The sequence below is a fragment of the Doryrhamphus excisus genome, chromosome 17 (genome assembly GCF_030265055.1).
Source record: "Doryrhamphus excisus isolate RoL2022-K1 chromosome 17, RoL_Dexc_1.0, whole genome shotgun sequence".
NCBI classification, from domain to species: Eukaryota; Metazoa; Chordata; class Actinopteri; order Syngnathiformes; family Syngnathidae; genus Doryrhamphus; species Doryrhamphus excisus.
Window position 1 is genome coordinate 8768035 of NC_080482.1, and position 19897 is coordinate 8787931.

At 40.5% G+C, this 19897-nt stretch overlaps 2 protein-coding genes across 4 annotated transcripts in view; one reads left to right on the forward strand and one right to left on the reverse strand.

Annotated features, from left to right (window-relative positions):
* Nucleotides 1-19897, reverse strand: part of grik5 (glutamate receptor, ionotropic, kainate 5) — a 194757-nt gene that overhangs the window by 10612 nt on the left and 164248 nt on the right. The window lies entirely within an intron of this gene.
* Nucleotides 14685-19357, forward strand: LOC131105228 (uncharacterized). 2 transcript variants are annotated; one of them, XM_058053127.1, is made up of 5 exons: nt 14685-14951; nt 15345-15689; nt 18838-18937; nt 19025-19059; nt 19168-19357. In XM_058053127.1, the coding sequence occupies exons 1-5, from the start codon at nt 14897-14899 to the stop codon at nt 19185-19187; spliced, it is 555 nt and encodes a 184-aa protein (XP_057909110.1). In that variant the 5' UTR covers nt 14685-14896; the 3' UTR covers nt 19188-19357. The 2 variants fall into 2 exon arrangements, with proteins under 2 accessions (XP_057909110.1, XP_057909109.1); XM_058053126.1 differs by having other exon boundaries at nt 19025-19357.

Below are 19897 nucleotides of genomic sequence, written 5' to 3' on the forward strand. Positions count from 1 at the left end.
CCTCCACAACAATATTTTGCAAAAGGGTCAAACATTAGCTTGTCCTGCTCAGCTGCATCCAGACCACCCGCCCGGTTTCAGTGGTTTTTCAATGGAGACTTGTTGTCTAATACCAGACCGATGCTCAAACTGAGGAACGTTCGAGAGAGTCAAAGTGGGAACTACAGCTGTCGGGCCTTTAACAAGAAAACTCAGAAAGACCAAACAAGCCAACAATCATCCATCTCCATACAGTGTAAGTCAAAATAAAGATACTTTCTTAACTTTCTTCATATCACATTAAAATCAATGAACATTGTGCTATTTTTTTTTATCACCCACAGCACCAGTTTCCAACGTGGTTCTCACTTCAGACATCACAGTCATGTTTGAGTTCCACTCCGTCACAATGTTCTGCTCTTTTTCGACGGGATCAGAACTCTCGTTCCTCTGGTTGAACGGCAGCTATGAGGTCACGGCCAGCGAGAGGGTTCAGTTTACAAATGGAGGTTCCAAGCTCACAATCGTCAACGTGACACGCTTTGACCAGGGACCTTTCAGGTGCAACTTGTCCAATGGTGTCAGTAATGGAATTAGCCGGCCTGTGCATCTTTTCGTTCAGTGTGAGTTCATGGTCCTGACTTTACCTGCATGTATGCATATTAAAAGCTCACAGAAAAAAAAACGTAACGCAAACGCAAAAAACGTGTAATGACCACTTTTCCTTTACTGATGTTATGATTGCCTGCACTCAGTAAACTCTTTCAGTTCATACACAGCAAGTCAGGGGTCTCCAACCAGTGGCTAATGAGCTACCAGAAGTAGCTCTCTGAAGGGTTTATTCATATATTATTAGGAATGTTCCGATCAGGGTTTTATGCTGCCTAAACCGATCCCGATAATCCATGAGTAAAATCATCCGATACTGATACCAGTACCGATCACATACATCCAATCCAATCCAATCATGCATGCAACTTAGTAGCCTATTTCAGGCCAAACAAACCCAATATGCTAGTTTTACCAAAACATTAACAAAATATCGGTATCCACATCTCACGTTATGTATTTACCAATGCACCTTGTCTCTCACCTTGTTAGCTAAAAACCTGAATGAAAAGCAGGTTTGCCCACCTCTGCTGGGCCCCCTCCAGAAGCATCCGCTGCCTTCTGAACTGCAGATGTTGTAATGTTACGTTGTAATGTTTTGTTGAAACATTAAGAACAACAGGGTTGATCTCAAACTTGTTTTTACCTGACTCAGCTTGTAACTCGCCAACAACATACAAATTGGTACTTCCTGTCTTCAGCTAATGTGGTTCACACCGGCACAATATCGCCGAGCACCATCTAGTCGTTGAAACGTGAATCACATGTATCATGACAGATGTCCGTCAGCTTGGTACCACTGCTGAAATCAGTGTGTAAAACACGCAAACGCCCACTCGTCACGGTCCACACAAGCTGTGTGCGGTCATTGGACGGCTGAACTGGGGAAGACTGACGCCCACTGACTCCTATTTATTATCAATTCCGAAACCGAAAAAAATCGGGTTTGGCAGCTGTCCAGAAGTTCTTAGAAGCGCTTGGTAGTGTGACCAATCACAGCGCAGTGGGCATACCCGGAGGCGGGTTGTGGGTGGAATAAATTATAAATTAAGACCGTTTTAGCGAGAGTGGAGTTTGCATGTTCTCCCTGTTTGCTAATCCTTTAGTTACTGCCGCCATATTGCATGACATCACCAATAATGTTCTTAATCACATCTCCCATCCCAGATGGCCCGGACCGTTTGACCATTGAAGGCTCGGACTCAGTCCACATTGGACAACACACAATGCTCCACTGCTCCACCATGTCTGTACCGACATCGAGCTTTACCTGGCTTTTTAATGGAAACCCAACAAATGTGCACGGACCTGTGTACGTCATCGAGTCAAGCAGGAGCTCAGACGCTGGGAAGTATACCTGCACTGCCCAAAATGCCATAACGGGGAAGAGTGCAACAGGACACCACGAGTTAGCAGTTTTGGGTATGGGATATATTGTTCAATTCCTTTATAATTGTAAACTCATTCGGACAGGTGTCTTAATGGTTTAATCAGTCAACCAGGATTTGGCTGGTGATTGATGATTATGTATCCTCGCATTGGATGCTTTTGAATAATTGACATCTTTTCTAGATTTGTCCGACTGTGACTGCTCGGCTGCTGTCGCGATAGCTTTTGGTATCACCACTGGATGTTGTCTTCTTGTTGCCATAGTGAGTGTATTGCTGGTGTGGGGGCTAAGAAGACGGAAAAGGTGAATATCACATCTATTACAACGGATACTAGTCTGTTAGGACTGGTGCGTTTTTCCATATTAACAAAATACTTTTTTTATTTATTTTTTTTATTTTTTTTTTTACACCAAACAGGGTCAGCAGCAATTATCCAACATTCGAAAAAGGTCAGTATTCAGTCTGGGTTATTAAATAAATTAACCCTCCTCTTGTGTTAGGGTCAGCACCGACCAGTTTTACATTTTAATGCATAAAAAGAATCATATAACATTTGTTTATTGCATCAAGGCTTTTTGAAACTCTATTTCAGCAAAATAAAATTTTTTTACTAAATTTTAAAATGGTCTGGTTGAAATTATGACCACTGTATTGTTAGAGTCTGTTTTGACCCGGTTATTGTAATATGACTATAAAGCAATATTTTGAGCTAAAACTGAAATCACAAGTGTACATTTAGCAACTTCTCATCATGTAAGCTTCAGGGGATTCTCATTTTGTTGCTGAAAACAATAACTTTTTCTACCTTTTCTTGACATTAATATATATATGGGTCAAAATTGACCCGAACACCATAGATGTTTCTTTAGTGATTAATACTAAAATGAGAAAATAAATAAAACTAATTGATTTAAGAGATATGTTCTATAGTCCTCAGTAATAGCCAGGTAACAAAAGAACCTTCAATTTATTTAATTATGATTCTTTTGAGGTTCATGTTACCATTTTTGGAAATTGAAATTGAGGGTGAAAATTGATTTAAAAAAATGGCATGCCCACATCAAAAGTATTAAAACTAATATTTTCATGCATGAGGAAGCCTATCTACCTAAGCAAATTTGATGGTAACTTAGTATTTTTAGTGTATTTTATAGCTGATTCAATACATGGGTCAAAACCGACCCGTTAACATAAGAAACGATACCAGAAAGCTAACACAAGAGGAAGGTTAAATAAATCAGGTTGCCCACAGCCACAGTTATTAACGTCAATGTTTTTTTGTTTTTTTTTTTACGTATTTCGAGACCCCGACAGTGATTTGTTTTTGCAGACTATTCACTGAGCTACTATAGGACAGTACAACTACTAGTTATAGTTATAAAGAACTACATCCATTGACAACAAATCTGTCTTATTCCCCCACAAGAGAAAAGCGTGAAACACAAACGCTCCGATACGTACAAGATCGCAGCCAAATCTCAGAGCGATGCATAGCAACTTCCTGTTAAGGTGAGTGTGAGCACTTTGTCAGCATCCAATCGGAACTAATTATGTCTTATTAATCACACAGAAGAAGAAATGATGACATCCTCTACAAACAAAGCAAAACATGGGCCTCTTATTGTGTTGTTTGTATTTATTCATTCCTGCGATGAAAGAATGTATAAAAATGTTTTTTTTTTTATTATTTTTAGGGTTCTCTGTTGTACTTTACACTATGTAGTCTACATTTTGTATTTGTGTATACTGTGATTTATTTAAAGGTGAAAAGTTTTTGTACATATCACAACAAAAATAATGTCATATTGTGAAAAGTTTTTTTCTGATTAATAATAAAGAACAATGAATGCAAAAATAAAAGGCAGTGATGAATTCTTGGTCGTCTTTGAAGTCTTTTTAAATGGAGTTAGTTTTCCATTCGGGCAATTAAAGCCTGCTCTTATCTTACATTACAAAGCAGAGGCCCAGATGGCAATAAAATGATTACTGGCGCATGTGTCTCGTGGGTGGAATTTCAATGCATGGCATGTGTTTGTGTGTCTGTTGGAATATTCATGTGTTTATGTTGTTTTTTTGTTTTTTAAACAAAATATTTGAAAGAATGTGTACCAGTACTGTCATACCCAGTTGTAGTTTCAACAATACATTCACTCATTCATTTTCTACCGCTTATCTTCACAAGGGTGCTGGAGCCTATCCCAGCTGTCTTTGGGCAAGAGGCGGCAGCAGCATTTTAATTGTAAACTAGAGAAGCAGACCTTTGCCAAGCGCCCGAGTCTGCCAATTCCCCACATATTGTGATCAGTCTGATATTTTTGTAGAACATGTTGAAAACTTGTCCCGTATTTTTTTCCAAGTGCTCTAAACGTTTTTTTTGTAGTTGTATGTACAAATGACAAAAATGGTCCTATATCACAAAGTTAAAGAATTCCGAAAAATTTCTAAAAATGTCATGAAAATCTTGACCACAAAAATTTTGACCACAAACAAACAGACAAACAAACCGATAAATGCCGACAAAAACACAACCCTCGCGCCGTGCTCGCGCCGTGCTCGCGCCGTGCTCGCGCCGTGCTCGCGCCGTGCTCGCGCCGTGCTCGCGCCGTGCTCGCGCCGTGCTCGCGCCGTGCTCGCGCCGTGCTCGCGCCGTGCTCGCGCCGTGCTCGCGCCGTGCTCGCGCCGTGCTCGCGCCGTGCTCGCGCCGTGCTCGCGCCGTGCTCGCGCCGTGCTCGCGCCGTGCTCGCGCCGTGCTCGCGCCGTGCTCGCGCCGTGCTCGCGCCGTGCTCGCGCCGTGCTCGCGCCGTGCTCGCGCCGTGCTCGCGCCGTGCTCGCCGGAGGTACAAAAGACTTATACAAGAGCAACTTAAAGAAAAAAACAAAACCTTCATATGTAACATTTTATACAGTAATGTTTTTCTCAGCTTTTTCTCTTGACTTTTTTTTTGCCGCTTTCTGTTTATTTTTTTTCTACCATTGGCTATAAGTGGCTTTGAGGGCACATTTTCAATACCTACCGATCTAAGAAATATGAATTTATTCCTGTAAGATTAGACTTTTTTCGCTTTTATTGTCAAAATAGTGTATTACGCCTTTTTGTTTACTATATTTATTTTAAATACAACTTTGTCATAGTACAGTATATACTGTATATATATATACACTGTAGATATGTTTCTGGCCCAAATGCTATACTATACCTTATATACACAAATTACAGTCACAAATTATTATGAATGTGTATTTGTTCCTCATCCATGGTAAAGTAGTTTTGTTTGGTTATTATTTTGCCTCGGTGCCAGGCAAAGAAATGCCACTAAGGTCAAAATTTATGATTAGGATTATATTTTTTATTACGCCTGCTGTGTAGAAATAAACGGACTTTGTCTGTGATTTATTACAGACAGCCCGCAGCGGTGTCTACCCATCACATCCCATCAGTTGCTGATGATAACAAAGCTGCGCATACTCTGACCCGTGTTGAGGTGAGACCTTATCTGTGACTTTATTAATATTGAAACAGATATTCTGACACAAGTGGATTATTAAACCCCAGGGTTCAAACGCACAATGCGGACAACTAAAATGGGTTGACATTTATACAGCAAGGAAGGTGGTGGAATCACTGCAAAGCGTTTTTTTTTTAAGAATGTCCCACAACACTACATGTATTATAACTATGTAGAAATGTAGCAACATTGTACTTGAAAATACAGAAAGTATAAAATACTGCATACATACAGTATATGCTCAGCAACATTTCAAAAACTTTACAAATGCATAAATTACATTACTCTCTCACAGTGACTTCCTGGAAAGATAAATAGAGCCCATTTGATTACATTTGAAGTCTACGGGTTTTTTTTTTTTTTTAGCTTGGCCTGAAGCAAAACAATCCATTAAGCGCTCATAAAATGTATGTGTAACATTGCAAACAACATTACAAGCTACTCTACTGGAGTGGAACATATTTAGACAAATTTGCTTTCCCCCCCCCATAAAACATTGAGTTGGATTCAAATTTTAAGAAACAATGTAAGAAATGCCTCTGATTTCTCCTTTTTGTAATGTAAATAAATCAATAGTATGCAAGTAAAGTATTATACAAAAATAAACTATATTACTATAGAATAATTAAATTGGCTTTGTAGCAGCACAGACAAAATAAATATGCTCAAAAACAGTATGTGAAGAATATTATTTCGAGATGGAAAGAGTAACAGCATCATGTAAAATATACACAATATATTAAATCACATAAAGCAAATAAAAAGAATACATATGAATACTACTTCTTAGACTTCTGTGAGTCTTCCTGTCTTTGTGAGAGTGATATACGTTTTGCAGTGCTTCAAAAATATGTCACCGGGGTGACGCTTTGAAAAGCGTTAGATTGGTGCGGCATTTGGGGGCCGAACACTTGGCAGGGTGGGATGAGTTTGAAGCTGGCTATGTGACACTCAGTTAGGCGGCGGCTATAAAGGCCCGGTCCCAAACCACTGTAGGACTGCAGACACTATGTAGTACTTTCAGTGCAGGAGGAACTTTTATTGTGTGCGGGGCTGCATCAGGCTACGGATGATGTGTGATAAGCTGCGCTTGAAACAGGCGTTGTACACGCTGATATAGTATCTCCTCTTCGGGCATCTGCTCTTCAGAAAGCAGCGGATGCGACTGGAGGGACCCAGCAGAGGTGGATAAACATACTTTTCCATTCAGGTTTTCATTTAATAATGTGAGAAGACTAGAAATTAATGTGAAATACAAAAAGGTGAGTTGCGAATACCAGCATTTTGGTCATGTTTTGGTAAAACAAGCATATTAGCTTTGTTTGGCTTGAAATCTATCAAAAATAAACATTACAAAAAATGAGTAGCTCTTGGCTATTTTCATTTGGCCACCTTGGTGACCCCTAATATAGTCAGTAGTACATTTAAACATTTACACTCCAAGTATGTGATCGGTATCGGCAGATTTCACGTATGGATTATTGGGATTGGCATAGTCAGCATAAAATCCTGACCGGAACATTCCTTCTATATACATAATAAATATTACTATTATTTTTTTCTCAATGAACCACTCCACTCTCACAACCACTCTCCAGTGCCTGGCAGCACTCATGCACTGTTATAATAATTGTTTATAAAAAAATTTCAAGTTATTTCTATGATGTGGCATAAACCTTGGTTAGTGATCTACCAATGGCGTACCCCAAAACCTTAAGTCTTTATTTTTAGAGGCATGGCTCGCTGCTCGACGTGAGAGTCCTGCCAATCATTCAATGACTTCCATCACTCCCAATGGAATGATATAACAAAAGGTTGCGTAAATTTGTATTTGCGCCGTGTCTGCCACTCACAGAAGGACATTGTTACCATTGTTGTCCGCCTGTTGTAAAAACCATCAGGTCATCGCTGACCGAGGTTTCACCTCTCATTGCGGGCTTTACAGGCCACATGTGACCTACAGTCACTGCGTCATCGTTTCAGCTGACTATGATTGATCAAGAAAGGCTCTATTGCCCGTAAAGTTAGTATTTTGGTGTATTTATAGCTTTACATAGTGCAAGGGGACGCTGCTACAAAGCTGCCTTGGGGTAGGCTGAGTGTCTCCATCAGGTCTTTGATCATCATCCGGCTCAAGGACTGAAAGGGCTGATTGCTGCTTGTCAAACACAAGTCCCTGACTCAATAGCTCGTAAAAGTGATGCACCAACCCAACCCAACAAATGCCCAATGTCACTCAGTCTTCAACACTTATTCACAACACTTTTCATGCATGGAATAAAATAGCTATTATAGTGTCAATGCCTCAAAAGTGGTAGTATTTAGACTTAAATTTTAATTTTCTGGAAAAAATATTGCCTTATAGTCAAACAAAATTTGACAGCCATCACACATGACGTCATGTGAGCATGAAAGGATTTACTCTACAAATTTCTTATTTGTCCACCAGTGTTGACTGGACAAAAAATAATAATGATAATAACCACAGAACCGAAAATAGAACTGGTGACATAAGAAAACTGCACAAAAGTACAATATGAACTATATCGTTCATTAAATAGTCACAGTAGTAGACAGTCGTCACTGTACAGATTGTATAGCTCAATGAACCACAGCTCCCTATTGCAGGGAGCACTCATGCAGCCCCACACCCTACATATTTGATTTATTAATTCATTCATTCACTACGGCTTTTTCCTCACGAGGGTCGCGAGGGTGCTGGAGCCTATCCCAGCAGTTTTCGGGTGAGAGGCGGGGTACACCCTGGACTGGTCTCGCCAGCCAATCACAGGGCACATATAGACAAACAACCATTCACACTCACATTCATACCTATGGACAATTTGGAGTCACCAATTAACCTAGCATGTTTTTGGAATGTGGGAGGAAACCGGAGTACCCGGAGAAAACCCACGCATGCACGGGGAGAACATGCAAACTCCACACAGAGATGGCCGAGGGTGGAATTGAACTCAGGTCTCAAAGCTGTGTTGCCTGCGCGCTAACCACTCGACTGCCGTGCCGTCTATATTTGGTTTAATTATTTATAATATGAAACAAAAACATGCTGATTTATATTTAATGTAAACATTTTAATGTTATTTCAGTGGGGAGTATATGATTAATCAGAGGACATTTGATCCAATGAGGTGAGTCCATCAAGTAGAACCTCAGCAACTCCTTTCTCAAGGTGTGCTGGTAAATGTACACAATGGTGTCGCAAACATTACAACAGTCTTAGCACTAATTTGTGTGAGTGCGTAGGTTTTGAGGGGCTGGGGGGGGGGGTTTGTTGTCAGAGTGCAGGACAATAAAAGAGCAGCGACATCCTGGACTCTCCTTGTTTCTGACTTAGCATAAGCCACCATGGACATGAAGCTGCTCTGCCTTGTTCTCTTCTCATTTTTACCAGGTAGACTAGAAGTTCTTGTTTTTGTCCTCATTCAGCTGCTTCATCTGTTTGTATGTTTTTTTGACAGCCACGTGTACGGCCCAGGGCATTCTACCCCCCGGGCCATTGAGTGGTGCCATGTCTGGTACCGTGACCTTCGCCACCACCTTAAAACCGCCTGTGCGTCCTTTTCTCTCCGTCAGCTGGACCTTTAGAGAGGTCAATGTCATCACCTCCACCAGCAGTAACATCATCGGTTTGGGTTATGAAGGCAGGATCACATTGGACAGATCCACCGGGAGTCTGGTGCTCACGCAGCTGACAATTGCTGACAGTGGGGAGTACTCGGTCACCATCATACCGGATGGAGGGCTGCAGAGTCAGGGGAGGATCACACTGAATGTTTATGGTGGGTTTGCCGTTTAACTAGTTATTATTATTATGATTGAAATCTCTGTTTTAGACAACTGACATTCACTTATACTATTCATCTTAACGCAGATTATTGAGCTATAACAGGGGTGTCCAAAGTGTGGCTCAGGGCCCAGTGGCACATTTTAAAATATAATTTAAAAGAAAAACTAAACTGAACAGTCGAGTGGTTAGCGCGCAGACAACACAGCTAGGAGACCAGGGTTCAATTCCACCCTCGGCCATCTCTGTGTGGAGTTTGCATGTTCTCCTCATTTTCCTCTGGTTTCCTCCCACATTCCAAAAACATGCTAGGTTAATTGGCGACTCCAAATTGTCCATAGGTATGAATGTGAGTGTGAATGGTTGTTTGTCTATATGTACCCTGTGATTGGCTGGCGACCAGTCCAGGGTGTACCCCGCCTCTCGCCCGAAGACAGCTGGGATAGGCTCCAGCACCCCCGAACCTCATGAGGAAAAAGTGGTATAAAATGAATGAATGAACTAAAACATAAAAAATGCAAAAAATAATTTGGCCAGTTTGCAAGACCAATGTAAAAATATTAAGAGGAAAAAAAAGTTGTACTCTAACCAAAAAAAAAGTTGTAATTTTGCCCAAAAATTATGTTGTAATATTATTTCCTCATAATATCAAGACATTATTCTTGTAAAATGACGACTTCATAACTTCATTTTAGCAGCAAAAAGCAATGATAAAACAATGAATACAGCTGTGATTTTGGGAAAATTAGGTTGTGGAAAAAGTTAATATTATAATAATAAAGTAAAAAATCATAATAAAAAAGTAATGTTATGTAAATGTTATGAGAAACAAAATAAAGTTGGAATTTTTGGAAAAATTGGTTATGGAAAAGTTATTAGTTATTACCAGTCAAAAAAGTCAAAATACTATGGGAATAAAGTAATAATATTCAGAAAATAAAATGTACGCAGATTGTTTAAAGAAGAAAGTAAAAATATTTTGAAAAAATAATGAGCGAAAAAGAGCAAAGACTGAAGTTCATACTAATAAGTTCGTACTTTTTCACTTATGTCACAAAGCTGAGTTATGCCACTTTCATATTTCAGTATGTGCCTTTAATCTTCATCAAATTAAATCACACGGTCATGCCCTTAGCAGCCTAATAACAAACTCTACATTGCATGCTAGCATTGTGTTTAATTGAACCTGCGGTTAATTGATTAATTAATCGATAACCATGCCCAACCATGTGGTATAATTCTGTAGCATGGAGTACACTGATTTTTTTTGGAGTTTGTCTACCATTGGTCTTTTCTACAGCTACCATAGGACCATTCCCCACCCAGAGTACTGTTAGGTTGTCTTATGATGAATCACATCACTTCATCTTATAACAGCGCCCGTCTCTGGAGCGACCATCCGAGGCCCCACTACCATCCTGATAGAAGATAAACACACAGCCAACATCACATGCGACGCCTCGGGCTCAGTCAGCTCCAGAGTGTGGACGAAAGACGGTCTTCCTCTCCTTCCCAGTGCCACGCACATCTTCTCCGCAGACAACTCAACGGTCTCCTTCCGACCCGTTCACAGCTACGACCACGGCAGCTATGAGTGTCGAGTCAGCAACCCAATCAGCGCCATGACTGCAGCTTTAAACCTCATTGTCAACTGTGAGTACTACTGTCTTTTCCCAGGGGATTCATAAAAAGGGGTGCGTGGACGATTAATGGGATGTCATGATGACTTTTTTTTTTCCCTGTGCAGTTGGACCACATAACATATCCATCGTGGGTCCATCGTCAGCACCGCCTGGTCACAGGGTGACACTAGAGTGCAAGGCGTACTCTTTCCCGACGGCCACCTTCAGCTGGTTGTTCAACGACAACACAACCCACGTCAACAGCTCCTTGTATGTCATCGAACGGCTGGATGAGAAAAGCGAAGGGAACTACACCTGCTTGGCCAGGAATGCAATAACACGGCTAGAAAACTCCGCTATACTACACCTGAGAGGTAAGAATTTACCTGTTTATATTGTTGGATGCCATTTTAAAGCTAACTTTCTATTGGCTTTCTGATGTTATGAAGCATCCAGCACTGCCCCCTGCTGGTCGATTGTAGTGCTGACATTTAGTGCGGCGAGCCAGAGGTGGTTTCTGTAGATCAGGTGACTTAAGCAATTTTAATTGATCTTTAACTGTATAAAAATAATATGAGTCTGTGTTTTCTCCTAGAAAAAAAACTCCAAGTTGTCTTCCTGCTGCGGTGCCTGATGATGAAGATGGTATTTTTGGCATCAGAACAAAGACATAAAAATAAACAGATAACGTGACAAAACTCAAATATTGACAAAAAGTAGCTTATTTTTCTAATCTGCTATTTCATTTCCAAAATATACTTTGAGTGTGCTGATGGCATCCGTGAAGGACTAAGGCAGTGAACGATACACGGACCAGAGACATGGACCTGCATTAAAATTAGAGCGTGCTGAAATTACAAATATGTGAGAGAAATATGCCTGAAAAAAAGATGTTTTTGATCTTTTTGCTGGAAAAAAAAAAATACCGCCTTATATCAATATGGTAATACACAAACACTGCATATAATATATCCAGTATTACATATCACTACACCTGTATTTATTGAAATAATAAAGTGACACAAAGTCAGGTTAAAATATGCTGTGCAGTCATCTCTTGCAATAATGCAAGTGATATGTAGCATTCTGGTCACTAGGTGGCAGTAATGACATAAAACATTGATGATACATATTACACACTGCATGGAATGTCTGACATGAGTGAAAAAAAGTTCTCCTCCCATCTCGTGTGGAAGTGGTAGGTTTTTGGCTTGTTAAGTTTAAAATAAAATACAAAATTGCGGTTAACTGGTTACTTTGCTTGGGTGTCTTGAATCCCTGCATCATAAGAGTTGCAATTTGGTGTAAACAATAAATAATAGGGGGCGGCACGGCGGTCTAGTGGTTAGCGCGCAGACCTCACAGCTTGGAGACCAGGGTTCAATTCCACCCTCGGCCATCTATGTGTGGAGTTTGCATGTTCTCCCCGTGCATGCGTGGGTTTTCTCCGGGTACTCCGATTTTCTCCCACGTTCCAAAAACATGCTAGGTTAATTGGCGACTCCAAATTGTCCATAGGTATGAATGTGAGTGTGAATGGTTGTTTGTCTATATGTGCCCTGTGATTGGCTGGCCACCAGTCCAGGGTGTACCCCCGCCTCTCGCCCGAAGACAGCTGGGATAGGCTCCAGCACTCCCGCGACCCTCTTGAGGAAAAGCGGTAGAAAATGAATGAATTAATAAATAATGGAAATTATTGTAATAGATGTTATTTCATGTCTAGAGGGCCCTTTTGTTAAAAACTGTATTTAGAATGTCATAAACAGTTTTTTTTATGGTCTAAGTATGACAATATTTAGTTTCCTACATTCATTTAACTTCAGGTTAGGTTTGGAACCAATTAACCACGATAAACAAAGGGCGACTGTATACCATAAACATAACCACGACCCTAATCCTAAATCCATAACCACAATTTCAACCAAATCCCACCCCTGATCTTAACTTTAACCTAACCCTAATCCCTAAAATCCCAAACCCCAATCTCTCAAATTAACCCCACCCATAACCGTACCTTAATCCCAATTCAAACTCCTAAAAAAGTAACCCACCCCACCCACTACTCCTATGTACTTTCTCGCACAGTTTGCTTTGCAGCTCTTCACCTCTTTAAGTTGTTATTCCCGTCACGCCTGTTATCCCAGCGATTTACAGGCCAGCAACAAGCTGATTTTAAAGCAAATAAAAAGCTTTGCATCACTGACCTGATTACCCCGCTCAGCACCTGGGGATCATTTTCGCCAGGGAGATAATTATGTAGCACTCCTCTTCCTTGCAGGGGGGCTTAACGTCAGGTCGCTGATGAGAGGCTTTAAATAAAATGCACTGCACTCCTCTTTAACCGCTGTCTTCAAGTAAGCTCACGGGGTTGACGACATTTGTTACCCTGTTGTGTGTCAATTGTGGAAGAAAAGTTATGACACCTGCCATCTTGTTACTTGTTATAATATTAAAATTCTAATCCACATTAGTGCCAAGTGTCGTTCTTGTCCGGGAAATAGACTTGAACTATAACTCCATGTTATTCTGACGTGAAAACTATCTTGTGTTTAACACTATTTCACTGTTGTAACTGTGATTATCACCAATAAATGTTGAAAAGTCAATTCATCAGGATCAATAAAGGGGCTAGGTTACAGTAAGGCAGGGGTGCTGCCTTTAAACATCGTGGGAAAACTTTGGGCCCCACCAAAAAAAAACCAAACTGCAGTTGGAACCTTTGTTAGCGTGATAAATCCGCTGAAACTGAAAGATTTATCTCTTACTTACTGAATGAAAGCGACAAATGAGCATTTAAGGTTATTTTTACCTTCACTAAAGAGCTGATTCTTAACAAGACTGTTCCCAAAGACACGATGCTGCAGAGAGATCAACACAGACACAACCTTCCTGTTTTGTTATGGAGTTATTTCTTGAATTCAGTGGTGTTTCTCATCTCAGTGCCAACATTTTGATAAAGAAGGGGAGAAACACTTTTCATTTTCTACTGCTTAGCCTCACAAGGGTTGCGGGGGTGCTGGAGCCTATCCCAGCTGTCTTCGAGAGGCGGGGTACACCTTGCATGCACGGTGAGAACATGCAAACTCCACACAGAGATGGCCGAGGTTGGGATTGAACTCCTCGCTGTGAGGTCTATGCGCTAACCACTAGACTGCCGTGCAGAAAACACTTTTCATAAATTCATGGCAAAACAGGAAGATGGTGCCTGTGTTGATACCTTGACCTCAAAGACCACATTAGGTCTAAACCCGGTTGCATGGCGGGCGAGTGGTTAGCAGGTAGGCCTCACAGCTAGGAGACCATAGTTCAATTCAACATCGGCCATCTCTGTGTGGAGTTTGCATCGTCTCCCAGTGCATCCCCGGTTTCCTCCCACATTCCAAAAACATGCTAGGTTAATTGGTGACTCCAAATTGTCCATAGGTATGAATGTGAGTGTGAATGGTTGTTTGTCTATATGTTCCCTGTGATTGGCTGGCATCCAGGGTGTACCCCGCCTCTCGCCCGATGACAGCTGGGATAGGCTCCAGCACCTCCCGCGACCCTCGTGAGGATAAGCGGTAGAAAATGAATGAATGAACCCCAGGGTTTGAGTTAAGGTTTGGGTTATAGGGTTAGGGCTAGGGTTATGTTAGCATTGTGGTTAAGTATCACCAGTATCACTACCCGTTTGTGTTTTTCATGACACAATGACAAAATAATTTTTTGTACTAAATCCTGCACACGTCAGTCCACACTTGTCCAACTTCTTGTTTTTTCTTCCTGTCTCGGTTGTCGCCTGTTTTAGTAGGATTTGAGCCGCTACGTTGAAGTTTTTTATTATAGGACTAGGGTTTTTAGCGCTCACAAAACTCCACTATCGAAAGTCAAAATGTGATCAAATAACTGACTTATCTGAGAAATTAACTTCCTGTTTTTTGACAGTTTTTTTTCCCCAAATTTGATTCCGCTTTCATTTTCATATTGTTGTCCTTCATAAGGAGAATGGAGGACAAGGCAACCCCTGCCATATTGTGGTATATTTACATGTTCATCTGCGGTAAGTTTTGTTTTGTTTAACTTTAGCGCAACAGCAGATTGTTGTTGAATCGACAGGAGGTTTTAAGTAGCGTGTCATAATGCAAAAAGAAGAAATGGTACAAAAACTGTTTTGAGTTAGCAGTAGGGATGAGCGAGTACACCACTGTCTGTATCTGTTCAAAATTATGTGTATTAGCCATGTTAGCCATACTGAGTGTATTTTTCTCAAAAGCACCGCGTTTTGTCCTTCAAGCAGTTTTCCAACTGACTTGAGCCAAACTACCCGAAACAAGCAGACAAAAACCAAAACAGTGACTGATGCACGGTCGTGCCCGTTTGTGACATGATAACTATATGTAAAAACATTACTGTTATTTACATTACTATCCTTGTCTTTGCTCTTCCAACACAGTGCCTTCTTGTCTGTCAGCAGCAGATTTCCAAGTACGCACCTCTACCGGGCAGGATGTCACCCTGTCGTGTGGCACCTATCGAAAAAATCTATTATTGCCCTGGAATTGTATTTCCTGGTACTTGGTGAAAGCAGATGGAGTAGCAGCTCCTCTTATCTCCTATGATTGCAAGGTTAATGAAGTCCATGTGCATGACAGTCAACTGATGGGCAGAATAGAGTTGGCAGGTCAAGATTTGATCATCAAGGACACAAGAGCGTCTGATGCAGGGAATTATACCTGCTTCATATCTTTCTTCCTTGGAGACTTAAGACACAAGACAACCACCAATCTTGTTGTGCACGGTGAGTGAGTCAGCGATGGTTGTGTTTGGGTTTAGAAACAATTAGAATGCAACATGACATGTCACTCAAAACATGGGAACTCAACTTAAACTTTATAGGCGTTAGACCCTTTTTTTTTAAACCTACTAACCGGATGTATCAGGTTGTAACCTGAAAATAGTTTGAGATAAAGGCATTCTGGGTGGCACGGTGGTCGAGTGGTTAGCGTGCAGACCTCACACCTAGGAGACCAGGGTTCAATTCCACCCTCGGCCATCTCTGTGTGGAGGTTGCATTTTCTCCCCGTGCATGCGTGGGTTTTCTCCGGGTACTCCGGTTTCCTCCCACATTCCAAAAACATGCTAGGTTAATTAGAAGAATTATTTATTATATTATTATTCTGTTTTATGGTTATCATCACACATTCTCAGTGATACCCAGTTTTTTTTCCCCCAAAATGTTGCTCTGTATACATGACTAAATCAGTGGCATAGAAAATGGATTGGATGGATATGCAACAAAATCATTGTAGTTTCTGTTGTCGACTTCTCCAATATCCGTGTTAAATCACCTTTCTAAAATCTGACATCGCTGTTGGTCAGGTACAACCAAGGCTCTGTTTTAGGTCCATTGTTGTTTTTCTTGTGATATATTTTATTACGATTAACTGAATATGCACCCACATTCCAAAAACATGCTAGGTTAATTAGCGACTTCAAATTGTCCATAGGTATGAATGTGAGTGTGAATGGTTGTTTGTCTATATGTGCCCTGTGATTGGCTGGCGACCAGTCCAGGGTGTACCCCGCCTCTCGCCGAAGACAGCTGGGATAGGCTCCAGCACCCCCGCGACCCTCGTGACGAAAAGCGGTAGAAAATTTTTGGGACAGGGCCAGCGCCACTTTATTTCACAGCAACTATGGTGCATTCAAGGACTATCGAACAAAGTGGGAAATTGCACTATTTGATGAAAAAAAAACATTATCAGTCCAGCATAAAAAACAAACATTTACATGTTTTTTGCCTTTTTTTTTACAGTCAAAATTGGAGCCTGGGGGTCATTTGGGGCTTGCCCATCATTATAAAAATAGAATATAACAAGGAAATAAAAAATCAGCAGTAACTTCACAAGAATAATGTAAAAAAAAAGTCAGCGAAAAATGATGTAATCTAACAAGAAAAAAATTATTTTTAAATTTTTAAATTTTATGATAACCTAAGACGAGGAAAAATGTCAGTTTAGTAACATTATCATTTAGCAGCAGTTTTTGGAAAATTAGGTTGTGAAAAAAAAGTTATGTTACAAGAATAGCATAACCCAACAGACTTGTATGTGCCCTGTGATTGGCTGGCGACCAGTCCACGGTGTACCCCGCCTCTCGCCCGAAGACAGCTGGGATAGGCTCCAGAACCCCCCGCGACACTCGTGAGGAAAAAGCGGAAGAAAATGAATGAATGAATGAATGAATGAATGAATGAATGAATAATAAAGGAATTCTGTAAATGAGAAAAATCACCAGTATGACCCACAGTTTGTAGTGGGAGTGAATTTACTCATCAAAAGTGCATACTATAACGTCACCGAGCTCAGATATAGTCAGATCCCCATCTCCACGCGATACCGCTTTATCAAAATAACCGATCCACTTGTGATACACTTCCTCATCATTCAAACACACAGAGCAATCATCATTGTCACTTACATCTGTATCTTTAACACCATTCCTACCTCGACCCGCCATTATATAGAACTATCATTACATAGATAAATAGAACTGGAGTGGCAGTGGCTCTGGATCAAGCGCAAGGACCCTTGCTGGGTTCAAAGCAAGAGGGGGGGGGCACACACCTGGGATGCCAGGTGTTGGGCCTATCATCGAAACACCAATGAAGGAGGGTGGCCACCTGACGACCCGAACTAAGCCCTCTTCTTTTACCCAAGAAGGAAGAGGAGAGGCTGAGTGACGACCTGGACGACAGCGTAGTTGTTCCTCATTGCTAGAGTATTTTACATGGTGTCTTTGAATGCAACCCCACGTTGTTCATAATAACACGTTAAAGTCTGATTCAAATGTTTTGCTACAATTAAAGAAACTAGTGTTGGGTAAATAAATGTTAAGACGTGTGGTATCTTTTAGCTTTTTTGTTTAAATTATCTTTATCTTTCTATACGCCTTACACAACTCCAGCCTCTAAGATATATATACACGCCTAGAAAAAATATATACACAATATATTTAAATACATATTGTATATATATTTCAATTATTCATTCATTCATTTTCTACTGCTTTTCCTCACGAGGGTCGTGGGGGGTGCTGGAGCTTATCCCAGCTGTCTTTGGGCGAGACACACTCACATTCATACCTATGGACAATTTGGAGTCGCCAATTAACCTAGCATGTTTTTGGAATGTGGGAGGAAACTGGAGTACCCGGAGAAAACCCACACATACACAGGGAGAACATGCAAACTCCTCACAGAGATGCTCAAGCAGAGAATCGAACCCAGGTCTTCCCGATCCCCTGACTGTGTGGTCTACATGCTAACCACTTCTGCTAATCATAATAATCATTCATTCATTCTTTTTCTACCACTTATCCTCATAAGGGTCGTGGGGGTGCTGGAGCCTATCCCAGCTGTCTTTGGGCGAGAGGCGGGGTACACCCTGGACTGGTCGCCAGCCAATCACAGGACACATATAGACAAACAACCATTCACACTCACATTCATACCTATGGACAATTTGGAATCACCAATTAACCTAGCATGTTTTTGGAATGTGGGAGGAAACCGGAGTACCCGGAGAAAACCCACGCATACACGGGGAGAACATGCAGCTTGATTTAAATTCAAAAACATACAAATATATTACAATCCTGTCCTTTTATTTAAAATTAGTATCAACATTTCAGCTTTTTTTAAATTTTTTATGTGCTGCAGCCAGCAAATGGCTACCAGGCCGCACTATGGACACCCCTGCCTTTGAGTGTCAGACAATTTGGATTTAAGCGGTGAAACATATACGGTTAATTAAGGCTGTATTATGGCGACTATTCGACACGGAAAGCGATTATGTTCAATTATAATTAATTTCAGTGCGGAATTTAACAGTAATATGTGTCAGCTTTGACTTTGTATCCTCAGTCACATTGTGTCTCCTATACAGTCTTCACAGATTGGACATTACGGATGATCGCTTTGGGAGGGTTCCTGCTGATCATAGTGGGCATGGCGGCCACGACCTATGTCATCATCCTTAGAAAACGGTCAGATGTTTGAATAGAGGAATATTTTTGGGCCAACAGTTTGTGATAAACTACTTTTTTTTTTTTAAATATATCTCCCTTTGCCAGACGTGAGACATGTGTCAAGACCCATGTGAATCGTGGTGAGAACATTTGTTCCTCCTGTATTAACCGCATTATCTGTGCCGATGTGATGTGTTTCTTTCACTTCTTCACTCCTTTCATGGCCTGACTGTCTTCCACACACACAGACGCTGTAGCGGATGTTTGACGTGCCCACACAGCTTCCTCACGCAGGAAGTTGAAGGTTTTGTTGTCAGGAGTTGAAATCGCCCGCCCTCAAACCCCCCTCCCCCCCACTCCCTTCCTCCCAAGAGATTCTTTCATCACATCCTTTAAGGTAAAGAATGAGTAAATTAAAAAAAAGAATAAATAAACCAAGAAAATACATTGTCACTTTTCATTAAAATCCCTTCAACCTACCAACCTGCGATTTTTTATTTTTTGTAGCCACACAAATTTCAGCGCAAATCAAACTTAAATACTGGAAAAGTTTAAATTAAACAGTAAATACAAAATAAAACTGATAATGCACAAATTAGACAACATAAGTAAAAGCTGTGATTTTTTTTTCTTGAACAATTTTAAAGAAAAACTTAGCAAAAATATATATAATATTTGAAATTTATTAAACTATAAATGCAAAATGAATAAATACATAACCATCGTAAATGTATGGGTTTTTTTCCAAATAGCTCAACAAAGCTAATCTAATGACATCTATGATTTTTTTTTTAATGTAACACAGCAATGATATTTGAAAAAAAAAACTATGACTATAGTATAAATAAAACAAAAAAATCTCAGCAATGAATAAATAACCATAGTAAATTATATTTAGGAGGTTATTTTATTTATATATATTTTAAATTTGATAGAAAATTGTTGACAAAGAAATTAAGTATAAATAAAAATGTAATA